This window comes from Ochotona curzoniae, unplaced genomic scaffold (genome assembly GCF_017591425.1).
Source record: "Ochotona curzoniae isolate NIBS_2020 unplaced genomic scaffold, NIBS_Ocur_1.0 patch380, whole genome shotgun sequence".
Taxonomy (NCBI): Eukaryota; Metazoa; Chordata; class Mammalia; order Lagomorpha; family Ochotonidae; genus Ochotona; species Ochotona curzoniae.
Window position 1 is genome coordinate 211,898 of NW_024466951.1, and position 13,044 is coordinate 224,941.

Below are 13,044 nucleotides of genomic sequence, written 5' to 3' on the forward strand. Positions count from 1 at the left end.
GGAGCCGCATTCTCGGGAGCGTCCAGGAGGTGTCCGGGCGTCTCTGGACAGCGTCTCTCGCCCACGCAGGGTCGTGTCGAGCCGTGTCGTTGGGCCGCACCCCGGGCGGGGACGTCCGCCGGGCACGGGAGGGCGTCACGATGCCGGTGAGGAGGGTCGCTCGGCCGCGGGAGATTCCTCCTCCGTGAGGCCTGGCCCGGGGGCGCGGCCGTTGCCATGGAGGCGCGGAGCCGGCGGGCGGCCCGGGTGGGGCGGAGCCGGGCGGTTACGGGAGCTGGCGGGTGGGCCCGAGGCTCGCGGGGGGCCAGTCCGTCCCGGGAGGGTCCTGGGGGCGAGGCCCGTGTCGCCCGCATCCCCCGCTCATCCCGGGGGCCTGCGCTCGTGGCGGCAGGATGCGCTCTGGCACCCGGGCGCTGCCCGCTGGCTAGGGCATCTTGGGGGCGGCCGCCGAGGTCCGTGGGCCTGCGGGAGGCGGCAGAGCGGAGGCCGGGAGCTGGCGTTCCCGTGTCGCTCGCGGGGCGGGATGTAGCCTGCAGGTGTCTTTGTGTGCGCTTGGCGCTGTAGGATCTTAGTGCCTTCAAAAAGGGGGCGTTGTTAAGTCCCAACACCAGAGGCACGCGGGTTCTTCCGCCGTGGTGAGGCCGCAGACCATTATTTGATGTGTCAGGGCCCTTATTTCCCGCATAATTAAACTTGTCTCTTGGGGTTGTTATCTGGGACTTGAAGGGCAGCGCTTGACATTCAACATCGAATGCTCTGTCCGTTGCTTTCGAGTTATTAAATTCGTTCCAGAAATAGTGGGCACTAAACACAATGCTAGATGCTATACTTAGAAAAGCGGAGCCAAAGCAGCCAGGTTTGTTTTAGAAGCAGCTGAATACCAGGCACATTATGGGAAGAGGGCACTTTGATTCGGTGAGACTGCTGGAATGGTTGGTTTTGGGACATTTCTGAATGTTAGCAACTATGAAAAATAAAATGATACACACCAAGAGAAGGAGGTGCTCCCAGAGCCGTAGGGTGCTTTATGGGGTGAAGAGGATCCTCCCGGAAGGGGGCTTTGAGAAGTGGTGGTTAGCTAGGGGAGGAGTGATTCCGGCCAAAGGACTGGGCAGCGGTGAGCAGGAGCAGGGGCGAAGATGCCAGAAAGCCCAGTGGGCGGTGGGCGAGAAGGCTGCAGGGAGATGTGGGGAGGAGCCAGTGTGTTCCCAGCCATCTAAGGGCAACTTGTGGAGAATATTAGGTGGGAAACGGGCGTGCCTAAATCAGCGTTGGCCTTGACTGCCTTGTGGAGAAGAGACTGGAGGGTGACCTCATTAGATGTCAGCGTGCGGTCAGGGAGGCGGCTGGGCTAGAGGCACGAGGGGACCAACGGAGGGGGCGTGACTGTGTCAGGATGTGTTGTCACTTGGTCACTGACCATGTCAAAACCAGCGATAGAGTGCCTGAAGTGGAAATTTAAAGTATTCTGTTCAGTTAGCTCATTAAACAGCTTTCCTTTAATAATGAGATTGTGTTTTAATACAAATTCATAAATCATCTGAAATTTCAGAAATCGAAACTTGTATCAGTGTTCCTAAGATTAGGTCACACCAGGACATTTTTCTCTTTTACTTTTTCTTGTGTGAGAAGATGAGTAAATGATGTATGGCTGTGTGATGTTTGGAAGCAGTTTGCCAATGCGTTGTAAGAGATAACACTAGGCGTGTCATGGGAGCCCAGAACCCACTACGCTGTTGATTCAGGTCCTCAAGTTCACGCTCCCTGTGTTTTCTGGTTGGCAGGAGACTCAGTGTCAGAGACTTTGTGCAGCAAGTCTTAATTTGTTAATGTTAATTTTTTGTCTTTAAATATGTATTTTTAAAAATTTTATTGGAAAGTTAGATTTACAGAGAGAAAGAAAGATCTTCCATCTGCTGATTTACTCCCCAAGTGGCTACATGGCCACGGCTGATCTGATCCTGAAAGCACGAGCCAGGAGCTTCTTCTGTGTCTCCCACGCGGATGCAGGGTCCCAAGGCTTTGGGTCGTCCTGGACTGCCTTCCTAGGCCACAAGCGGGGAGCTGGATGGCAAGCAGGGACTCTAGGACATGAACAGGTACCCATATGGGATCCCAGTGCATAGAAGGCAAGAACTTAAGCCACTAGGCTACTGCACTGGGCTCTGTTCTGCATTTTGTTTTTGTTTTTTTTAAAGATTTATTTTATTATGAAGACAGAGTCAAAGAGAGAGAGAACTAGATCTTTCATCATCTGCTTTTTGCTTGCAAATGGACCCAACAGCCAGGCCTGGACCAGGCCAGAGTCAGAAACCAAAAATTTCTCCATCTGCTCGCCCCCGTAGCAGCAGGGACCTCCGCCCTTGGGCCTTCACTTGGATACACACTGGCATAAGTCTGACCCAGAAACAGAATGCCAGGTCTCAGACCAGCATGCCATTGTGGGCTGCCAGCCTCAGCATGGAGTATAACCTGCTACACCACAAAACAGATAAAAGCTCTGCTCTGCTGCCCGTCCCGCGTCACTATCCTTTTCTTCTTGGACAGCATTTAGTACAGATTCAAGTGAGGGTTTTCTCTTTCCTTTTGTGCCATAAAATAAACTGTATCCCGGCCCGGCACAATAGGTTAGTGGCTAAAGTCCTCACCTTCCATGCACCGGGATTTCATATGGGTCCAAAGCTTTGGGATCCTGGACTGGCGTGGGAGACCTGGAAGAAGCTCCTGGCTCCTGGCTTCGGATCGGCTCAGCTCCAGCCGTTACGGTCACCTGGGGAGTGAATCCTTGGATGGAAAATCTTCCTTTCTGTCTCTCCTCTCTCTGTATATTTGCCTTTCCAATAAAAATAAACAAATCTTTTAAGAACAAACCATTTTTCTTTGTTGTTTAACAGTCTTTCTATAGGAGATGTTGAATTGTATTTATAGATACTTATGAAGTCCTTAACACATGCAAAGCACCGAGAGAACGAGATCGCCTTTTGCAGATTTTAAGTTGTGTCTTGAAGGTAAAAATAAGTGCTCCTTTTCTTTATTTGTGAAATTGCTTCCACCAGGTCAATAAGTCCGAGAAGCCAGAAAGCTGCGACAACGTGAAGGTGGTCGTTCGGTGTCGGCCCCTCAACGAGAGGGAGAAGTCCATGTGCTACCGGCAGGCCGTCAGCGTGGACGAGATGCGGGGGACCATCACCGTGCACAAGACCGACTCTTCCAACGAGCCTCCCAAGACCTTTACTTTTGATACCGTCTTTGGACCAGAAAGCAAACAGCTTGATGTGTATAACTTAACTGCAAGACCTATTATCGATTCTGTCCTTGAAGGCTACAATGGTGAGTGCTTTTTGTTGCTCTAATTGCAAAGTTCTTTTTCTGAACACTTCCTACATCCACAAATTTCCTTTTTGCTCATTTGCAGCTATGTCCTAGGTAACCAGGGGGTTCACTTTCTGTCATGACAGTTTTTCTGGCAATTTCATATTAATCACAGTATATGATTTTATTACCCTTTAAAAATATTTGTTTATTTGAAAAGTAGAGTTATAGGGAGAGGGAACGACAGAGATATCTTCCATCATCTGGTTCACTCCTCCAATGGCGGCAAGGGCTGTGAATGAGCTGATTTGAAGCCAGGGGCTTTTTCTGGGGTCCCAACCACATGGGTCACCTGCTGATTTCCCAGGCACAGGAGCAGAGAGCTGAATTGGAAATAGTGCCATGGGACTCTTAACTCTGGTGTCTATGGAGTGCTGGTACGATAGGCTGCAGCTTTACTCACTACACCACAGCTCTGGGCCCTTTATTATTTATTTATTTAAAAATTTTCCATCTGCTGGTTCACTCTCCAAATGGCTGCAGTGGCCAGAACTGAGTTGATCCGAAGTCAGGAGCCTCTTCTGGGTCTCCCACATGGGTTCAGAATCCCAAGGCTTTGGGCAATCCTCTGCTGCTCTCCCAGGTCACAGGCATGGAGCTGGATGGGGAGTGGGGTCACCGGGATTAGAACTGGCACACATATGGGATCCTGGCACATGCAAGGTGCTAGGCTGCTGCACCAAGCCCTTCTTAGCATGTTTTAAAGTCATCTATCTTTTGCATACATTAATATGCACCCCCCCATTTTTGTGAATTGGGTGAACTGTGTAAAAGCTGGATGAAAATTGTATGCCTCATGTAATAACATTTTGTTTATTCATTATTTTCTGGAAATTTGTGTTGTTTTCAGTGTTTTAGCTGTCACACATTATGTTGCTATGAACACGGATTTGTACCTGTTTGTGTAGATACATTTTAAAGTTTCATTTGGAAAGATACCCGGAAGAGAAAAAGAGATGTAATGTGCTTGTCATTTGAAGAGCCTGTTTTCCCGCGTGATGGCTGCACTGCCTTTGCCCTCACTAGTGTGACTTGCGGATTCTTGTTTCACATTCTACGGCAGTATTCTGTGAGCTTCCGCAAGCCCCTGTTCTCGTTATATATGCATTGACCACTGACATGCTCGGTCGGGTATGCAGTTTTCACACAGTACATATTTTCTCCATGCTGTGGTTTTTTTCATTTTCCGATTTTTTTTTTAAATTTAAATTTTTAAAATGTCTGTTACCTGGGTGAGGGGATTGCAGACCATGCAGGTCTCTGGGGCAGATAGGAAGGGTGGGGTGGGGGTGAGCAGGGTGAGGGAAATGACCCTGGCCTCCCTGCTGTGAGAGGGTGGGGGATGTCTGCACTGCTCCTTGCTGCCAGATCTCAGCGCCAGAGGACAGAGATGGTCCCCTGGTTTTGCTTTCGCTCCTGGCCCCCCGAGTGGGGAAGAATGTCCTGACGGTGTTACTTGAGTAGGACTGTTCTGAGATAGTGTTGGCTTTGTTGTTCCAGGTGGGAGCTTCCACTTGCCCACACTTGCCAGCTGTCTGTGTCTGTTTGCTGTGTCCATAGCCTTAGATGTTTGGTGGTGAAAAAATAAAATTGGCCTGTAGTGTGGTTCAACCTGCTGCTGTTTCCATCTTTGGTGAGGCAGAACTCTGTTGGATCAGACTGCCTAGCTGTGGTCTGTGGTGCATTTTGGTATGCTGTCAGCCCAGTCCCACAATGTCTGGCCAGACCAGATGTCATGTTATGTTCCTGAGTTTGGGGATTGGGGAGAGTGGGCCCAGGGGGCTGATGCCGAAGAGCCTCTACTGAGTTGGTCCCCAGACTTAACACTTCTGTGCACCAGCAGGTGTTGCAAACCACCCTAGCCCTACCCACTCTCCAAGACTGGACCCTTACTGGTACTGAGGTTGTTGAAGCCTGGTCAGAAGACCCCTGAGGACTCCCTCCAGGCCTGCCCTCTCAAATGTGCACACAAATGCTGCAGCCTAGCCCAGTCTGGCTTGTGCGTGCCCTAGCTTGCCCCCTCAGCTGCTCTTGCCCCAGTGTTGGCTCTTGTGCACTTGGATAGATGCTTTGGCTTGACCCAGGGAGGCCCTCTGGATTCCCCTTTCTGATCTACCCCATTTCAGCTCTCAGTTACCTACAGGTGCAGTGGCCAGGTCCTGGAAGCTCTCAGAAATCATTTTGTACATGTCAACTGAGCACTCAGTGGCCCCCGTTCCAACCCATCCCCAGTCCTCCAGCCCCTAGCAGTGCACACCCCTCCCACAAACGCTAATGGTAGTAACGATGGCAGTGTGGTGTCCCTGACCTGGTATGTGTCCATAATGGGGACCCTGCCTCCTACCCACATCTTTAACAACAACAAAAAAAAGAACCAAATAGGCAGCTTTGCTGGCATACTGGTGTGTTTAATACAGAGTTGGCCTTTAGATTTTTTTGATGTCTTCCCCTAGAGGTTTTGTGATTTTAGATATATGTTTAGCTCTGTGATTATTTATGTGTTTTCTATATATGATGTAAAATAAGAGTCTTGGTTCTTGTTATTCTTGCCTACCTTTGTTTTCATTTCTTGCCTGTGGAAGTCTAGTTGTTCCATTATTGTCTATTGAGAAGACTCTTCTTTTCCTGTTTAATTAATTTGGCATTTTTTTAAAGCTTTATTTATTTATTTGAAAGGCACAGTTACAGAGAGAGAGAGAGAGGGAGAGGGAGAGATCTTCCGTTTGCTGGTTCATTCCTCAGGTGGCCGTAGTGACCAGAATTGGGCCAATCTAAGACCAGAAGCCCGGGACTTCCAGGTCTCCCATGTGAGTGCGGGGGCACATGTGCTTGGGCAGCCTTCCACTGCTTTCCCAGACACATTAGCAGGGAACTAATTGAAGTGGAGCAGTTGAACTGGAACTGGTGTCCATATGTGGCCAATGCTGCGGGTGCTGGCCCCTTTTTTGGCACTTTTGTCAAAAAAATCACCTGACTACGAATGAGCTTATTTCTAGAATGTTTTATTTCTTTTCTATTCTCTTACTTATTAGTTTGAGTACAGCTTTATTATATTTTGAAATTAGATCGTGTAAGTGCTCCAACTTTGTCTTCACTGCTAGGTCCTTTGGGTTTTAGAATCTATCAGTTTCAACAAAAACAAAATGAAACAACAACAACAACAAAAACCAAAAAAGCCTGCAGAGAGTTGAGGGGAGATCGTGTTAATTTGCCCTGTGCTGAGATGAACATTAGCTGTCGCTCCGTACGCTTAGGTCTTGAGTAGTTTCTTTCATCAGTATTTTGAAGCTTTCAGTACACAGGTCTTGTCCTTCCTTTGATGTTTTCATTCCTCTGAAGTTTTTGATGTTGTGAATAGAATTGTCTTTATAATTGTACTTATTATATCTATATTGCTAAAATATTTTAAAATGTCTGTTCAGTTTTGGTATCAGGATAATGCAAGTTTCATGGACTAAATTGGGAACTATTACCTAAAGGAATTTGTCTAAAATTAGAATTGTTTCTTTTTTAAGCAAATTCTGTCATTGAGTCAGAGGAGTTCATTTTAAGAATGATTTTTGTAGCGTGAGACTAACAAGTCACTGTTTATTATTTTCAGGTACGATTTTTGCATACGGTCAAACTGGAACAGGTAAAACTTTCACCATGGAAGGTGTTCGCGCTGTTCCTGAGCTTAGAGGAATCATTCCCAATTCATTTGCACACATATTCGGTCATATTGCAAAGGCAGAGGGTGACACAAGGTAAAAGTGGATCCTTTTATTTTCTAATAATTGAGAATGTAAACATAGGAAGGGCATTTATGTTCAAGTGTTACAAACATGTTTTCATACTGTTCTTATTTTATTGCATTTAAGTTTAAGAAATTTTGTTTTATTTGCAGATTTTTGGTTAGAGTTTCATATTTAGAAATATATAATGAAGAAGTTCGTGACCTTTTGGGCAAAGATCAGACACAGAGGTTAGAGGTAAGATAATTGAAAGTGAGTATTTCCAAAGCAATGGGATACTTACTGAATTAAGGCCCGTTTCTGTTAAAGGTAGCTTTAATGTGTTTTTTAAAATATTTGTTTTGGGGTCCCAGTATGATGGCTCAGTGGCTAAACCCTTGCCTTGTACATGCCAAGATCCCATATGGATGCTGGTTCCTGTTCCAGCTGCTTCGCTTTTCATCCAGCTCCCTGCTTGTGCCCTGGGAAAGCAGTCTAGGACGGCCCAAAGCCTTGGGACCCTGTACCTGCATGTGGGAGACCCAGAAGAAGCTACTGGCTCCTGGCTTCAGATTGGCTCAGCTGTAGCCATTGCAGCTGTTTGGAGAGTGAACCAGCAGATGGAAAATTTTTCTGTCTGTGTCTCCTTTGTGCATATCTGCCTTTCCAATAAAAATGAATACACATCTTTTTTTAAGAAGAGTATGCTGGATGCTGCAATAAAACCAGATGCATTGATTTTTATGTGAAAGGCACATTTTACATAGGGGGAAAGAGAGAGAAGGTCTTCCATCCACTGGAAGTGGAATGGCGGGGACATTGACTGGCATTCATTTGGGATGGCAGCACCACAGAACAGAGGATTAGCTTTATGTGCCTCCATACCAGCTCCTGGTTTTAATATTTTAAATGGCCTTATTTGTGTGTTATTTCATATATATGTGTATCTGGCTATAAATTAGTGAAATAAGATTGTTGAGTTAGGTGAGAAATGAGTGACAGATTTGATAGATTTTTCCAGATACTTTGATATTTTAAGATATGAGACAACCAATAAAAGATTAGTCTTTACAATAATAATGTTAGAATTAGGATTAGGGATTTCACTGTCAACAAAATAGAGGAGAGCAATTTATGTTGGATGACAGTGGAATAGAATTTAGAGCAGCAACATCCACTATTATTAACTTTGATCGAGAGACGGGCATTTGATGAAATTAAAATAACACACTTTTATTTCATTTAATCTTCACCGAATTTCAATTTTGCTGATATGGAAATTGAAACTTAGAAGGATTCCATGACTTGCTCAAGGTCATGACTTGCTCAAGGTCATGTTGCAAGCAAATAGCAACATGGATTAAGAGCATGATTTCTGGGGCCCTGCTCTTTCATCTTGATTCTAGGCGATGATGGGGAGCAAATTACTTAAGCTCTGTGAGCTTTACTTTCATCATATATAAATGGAAATGGTGATAGTACCTGTTTCATGGGATTATTGTTAGCATTAACATACTCTGGGGTTTAAATTGATTCTGATGCACAATCCATGGATGAGGTAAATAATAAATGCTAGGTGTTTTTAAGTTAACTGGATAAGCTGAGTTTTTGGAGCTTTGTGTTATCATTGTTTGGGATTGTTGTTCTAGGGCCATAGTAAAGCCTTATTTTGATAGTGATGACATATACATAGCAAATGTACAAGTTTGATGCAGTTGTCATCTGGCTTTAATGAATACTTTGTTAATTTTCCTTTTTGAGTGCAGAAATTACAGATTAAATTTATTCTCAGGATATTCTTTTCAATGACTCTCAACCCTGATAGACTCAGTGTACTTTTTTATATGTATTTTATAATGCCTTTCTGAGTGTCCTAAAATAAAATTTTATGTGATAAAATCTGCTTAAGCACTCAATTCTTAAAAGTCAGCATGTTGTCCTACTATAATAAAGGAAAATAAAAATATTTAAAAAATAAGACACAGGGATGAGTTTCTGGTGTAGCAGTTAAGTGCCACTTGGAACGTCCGCACGCCATGCCAGACTGCTTGGGTTTCTGTCTCAGTTCCATTGTCAGTTCCAGCTTCCTGCTCATGTGTGCCATGAGAGGCAGCAGGTGCATGGCTCAAGTAATTGTATCCCTGCTACCCACGTTGGAAACTTGGCTTCAGCCTGGCTTAGCCCTAGCTGTTGTGGGGCTTTGGGGGCCCTAGACATGGCTGTTGGAAATGAACCAGCAGGTGGGAGATCTCTCTTTCTCTACCTGTCAAAACAGTTTTTAAAATAAGGAAATAAATAGACAAATAAGTACAAACTTCTGTCACTGATGGTAACACCTGTTGAGGAGTTTAGACCACCTGTACAACGTGCCTGAACCCTCATTTGTAGCTGTTGCAGCCATGGTGATTCTTTATGCCTCAGATACAAGTTGAGTTCTGGTTTTCTGACTTCAGCCTGGCCCAGTCTCAGTCCCCAGTGTGATAGCCATTTGAAGAGTTAATCAGTAGATGGGAGGGGAGGTCTGTCAACATTGCCTTCCAGGGTCTAGAGCACCGAGACAAGTTGGACTCAGAGTCAGGAGCCAGATGTTGGCCCCAGCTACTGATTATGGCCTTGAGTCTCTAAGAGCTGTTCCCAGTTTGTTTTTATTTTTGAACAGTGAAAAAAAAAATGTTTTCAAGATTTTTCAAATTTAAAAAATTTTTTAAAAATTTGTTTAAATTTCCAAAATTGTTTTAATAAACTAGTTTTTAGAAGAATTTTGCACCAAATTGAATAGTATTCTTTCTTGTTTTCCTCTGTTCCTGTATTTTATTATTGTAATTACTGTTAAGTGGAAAATCCCATTGTCTTTATTTGTAAAATGATGTCATATAATTATTTTAGTCTAGACTCAGATAATTACAGTTTTTTCATCCCTGTGAATATCTGATAGGACATTCATAGTTACGTAGGACAGCCTCATTGGGTAAGACACACCCATTGCAGGATATTTAGAATCCCTAGTCTGTTTCTGTAAATACTCATAGAGTCCTCTAGTGAACTGTAAACACCCCCACAGATTTATTCAGATCTATCATTTAGTATTATAAACTATACTTGACATAAAAAGTAAATTACTGTTTGTTTTTTTTTTTTTAATGAAAGCTTACCACCCATTTTCTGAGACTTTCATAGGTTGAGTGATTTTGTTTTTATCTTTCACTTGAGTGATCAGTTATCTATACTTCATAATTGAATTTTGAGTTGATATCATATTGTGGGTGGAAAAAACTTCATAAAAGACCTTGGAGTTCAGTAGTTTGCAGATTGATGTCACTTTGAAGAATACTTTTAGTGTGTAATGAAGATGAGCAGGAAGTGTGACTGTAGCTGCTAAAAACTTTCATAGCAATATGGTTTCACTATATATAACTTTTTTAAAGATTTATTTTTATTGGAAAGGCAGATATGCAGAAAGAACGAGATGCAGAGAGAAAATCTTCCATCTGCTGGTTTATTCCCCAAGTGGCTGTAATCGCCAGAGTTGAGCTTATTCAAAGGCCAGAGCCTAGAGCTTTTTCTGGGTTTCCCACATGGGTGCAGGGTCCCAAGGCTTTGGGCCATCCTCGACTGCTTTCCCAGGCCACAAGCAGGGAGCTGAATGGGAAGTGGAGCTGCTGGGATTAGAACTGGCAGCCATATGGGATCTCGGCGTGTTCAAGGCGAGGACTTTAGCCGCTAGGCCTTGCCGCCGGGCCCAAAAACTTTTTTTTTTTTAAGTATTTATTTGAAAGTCAGAGTTACAGATAGAGGCAGAGAGAGCTCTTCATCTGCTGGTTCACGCCCAAGGTGGCTGTAACTGCAAAGCTGGGTGCCAGGAACTTCAGTCATGTCTCATGGGCGGCATGAGTCCGTACATTTATCCATCTTCCATAATGCATCCCAGGCCATCAGCAATTAGCTGTATTGGAAGGAGAACAGGCAGGGTAGGAATTGCTGCCACAACGCTGATTCTGCAAAAAAAAACTTTGGAAACTCATGTGTGGTTTTTTCACTATTTGTGTTTTCCTACACATTATTAATTAGATGCTCAATAAGTAATTGTTTGAAGTATTGGGGCTGGTGTGGTAGTGCAACTGGCTAACCTTCTACCATGTGGTGCTGGCAAACCCTATGTGTGCCGATTTGTATCTTGCTTGCTCCTCTTCCCATCCAGCTCCCTGCTGTGGCCTGGGAAAGCAGCAGAGGACGGCCCAAAGCCTTGGGACCCTGCACTTGTGTGGGAGACCTGGAAGAGGCTCCTGGTTGCCAGCTTTGAGTCAGTTCAACTTTGGCCGTTGTGGCTATTTGGGAAGTGAACCAGCAGATGGAAGACCACCTTCCTTCTCCCTCTGTGAAATCAATCTGCCAAATAATGATAAATCGTTTAAAGAAGTATTGACGTCAGTGAAAAAGTCTTTGTTTTGTTTTGTTTTGTTTTAGGTTAAAGAAAGACCTGATGTGGGAGTTTACATCAAGGATTTGTCAGCTTATGTTGTGAACAATGCTGATGATATGGATAGGATTATGACTCTAGGCCACAAAAATCGTAAGTATAATGCATGATTGTGATTCAACATCTGTATAATCAGTAGGCTGAGTAAGAAGCAAAACTAGTCTGGCACTTTCCTCATAGAGACTACAATTTTAGGTTTCTTCAGAACCTTCTTGTTTTGATCATTTGTTATGTAGAGAACATATATGAATGAAAGGTAGCACAGGTTATTTTTCCTACAGACCAAAATTTTCCTTTTCAATAGTGCTAATCTTTGAAACGTCCCTATGTCTGGCTCTTATTATTTTAATAGGAGGCAACTTCAAAACATTCATGGAAAATGAAATTGAAAGATTATTTTGGTGTCTGCAAAACATTTGTGAAATCATGTCTTGTTTTCTGTGTATTTTCGTTAGCTTTTGCAGAATTTAGTAATATTGATAACACTTATTGAGCACTTGGTAAGTGGAAAGTGCTTGTCTAAGTGCTTGCTTGCTTGTAACCCTCAGTTTAGGTTAGGAAAGGCCTGAGGCTTTAGTTTAAGTAACCTGTTCAGGACAGTATAATTACCACCTAGCAGAACAGGTACCTGAAGGCAGGCCAGCAGGCTACTCTGAGAAGTCACTACTAGCTCTGCTTTGTTGACAAGAGAAGCAAAACAAAATCAAAATATACATTCTTTTTGGTAATTGCTTCAAAGTTTTAATCTCAAGAATAAGAAGCTTTAGTAATATTAATTGCACAGAGACTGCAGGGCTGGTCTCTCTTTTTTGTTTGATTCTTCTTTCTTCTCTGTCACTGTGCCTTTCAAATAAGTAAATCATTTAAAAAAAAGAATTAAATTCCTACTGGGTCCGGTTGGGCTCAGAGGCTAAATGCTCCCCCTTGCAAACACCAGGATCCCATGTGGGCTCTGGTTCATGTCCTGGCTGCTCCACTTCCCATCCTGCTCCCTGATTATCATCTGGGAAAGCAGTAGAGGATGCCCTAAGTCCTTGGGACCTTATACCTGTGTGAGAGACCTGGAAGAAACTCCTGGCTCCTGGCTTTGGATTGGCTTAGCTCCAGCCATTGCGACCATTTGGAGGGTGAACCAGTGGATGGAAGATCTTTTCTCACAGTATCTCCTTCTCTCCATAAATCTGATCTGCCTTTCCAATAAAAATTAATCAATCAATCAATCAATTAATTAATTCCTTTTGACTCAGTAGTTCTTATTTTAGATGCATAATCTAGAAAAATATTTCTCAGGTATAAGTAATATAGTATAAATAAATAAAAATAAAGATAATAGAATATCATTTATGTTATAAAATAAAATATTGTGTATAATGAAACTTAATTTAAGTCTGTAAAGATATTCAGTATTGATCATTAAGTTTAAAATGAATTACTTAGCAATATGTACTGTATCATTTATGTGTATGTGTAAAGAAATTAGTT

The 13,044-nt window shown here is 43.6% G+C and overlaps 1 protein-coding gene across 1 annotated transcript in view; it reads left to right on the forward strand.

The window, feature by feature from the left end:
* The window catches only part of LOC121167507 (kinesin-like protein KIF3A), a 35,569-nt gene continuing 22,525 nt past the window's right edge, over positions 1 to 13,044 (forward strand). Inside the window, exons 1-5 of the mRNA XM_040996950.1 lie at positions 1 to 146; positions 3,057 to 3,330; positions 6,974 to 7,118; positions 7,259 to 7,343; positions 11,550 to 11,655. Of these exons, the coding sequence (XP_040852884.1) occupies positions 141 to 146; positions 3,057 to 3,330; positions 6,974 to 7,118; positions 7,259 to 7,343; positions 11,550 to 11,655 (616 nt within the window). The 5' untranslated portion in view covers positions 1 to 140. The remainder of the gene's footprint in view (positions 147 to 3,056; positions 3,331 to 6,973; positions 7,119 to 7,258; positions 7,344 to 11,549; positions 11,656 to 13,044) is intronic.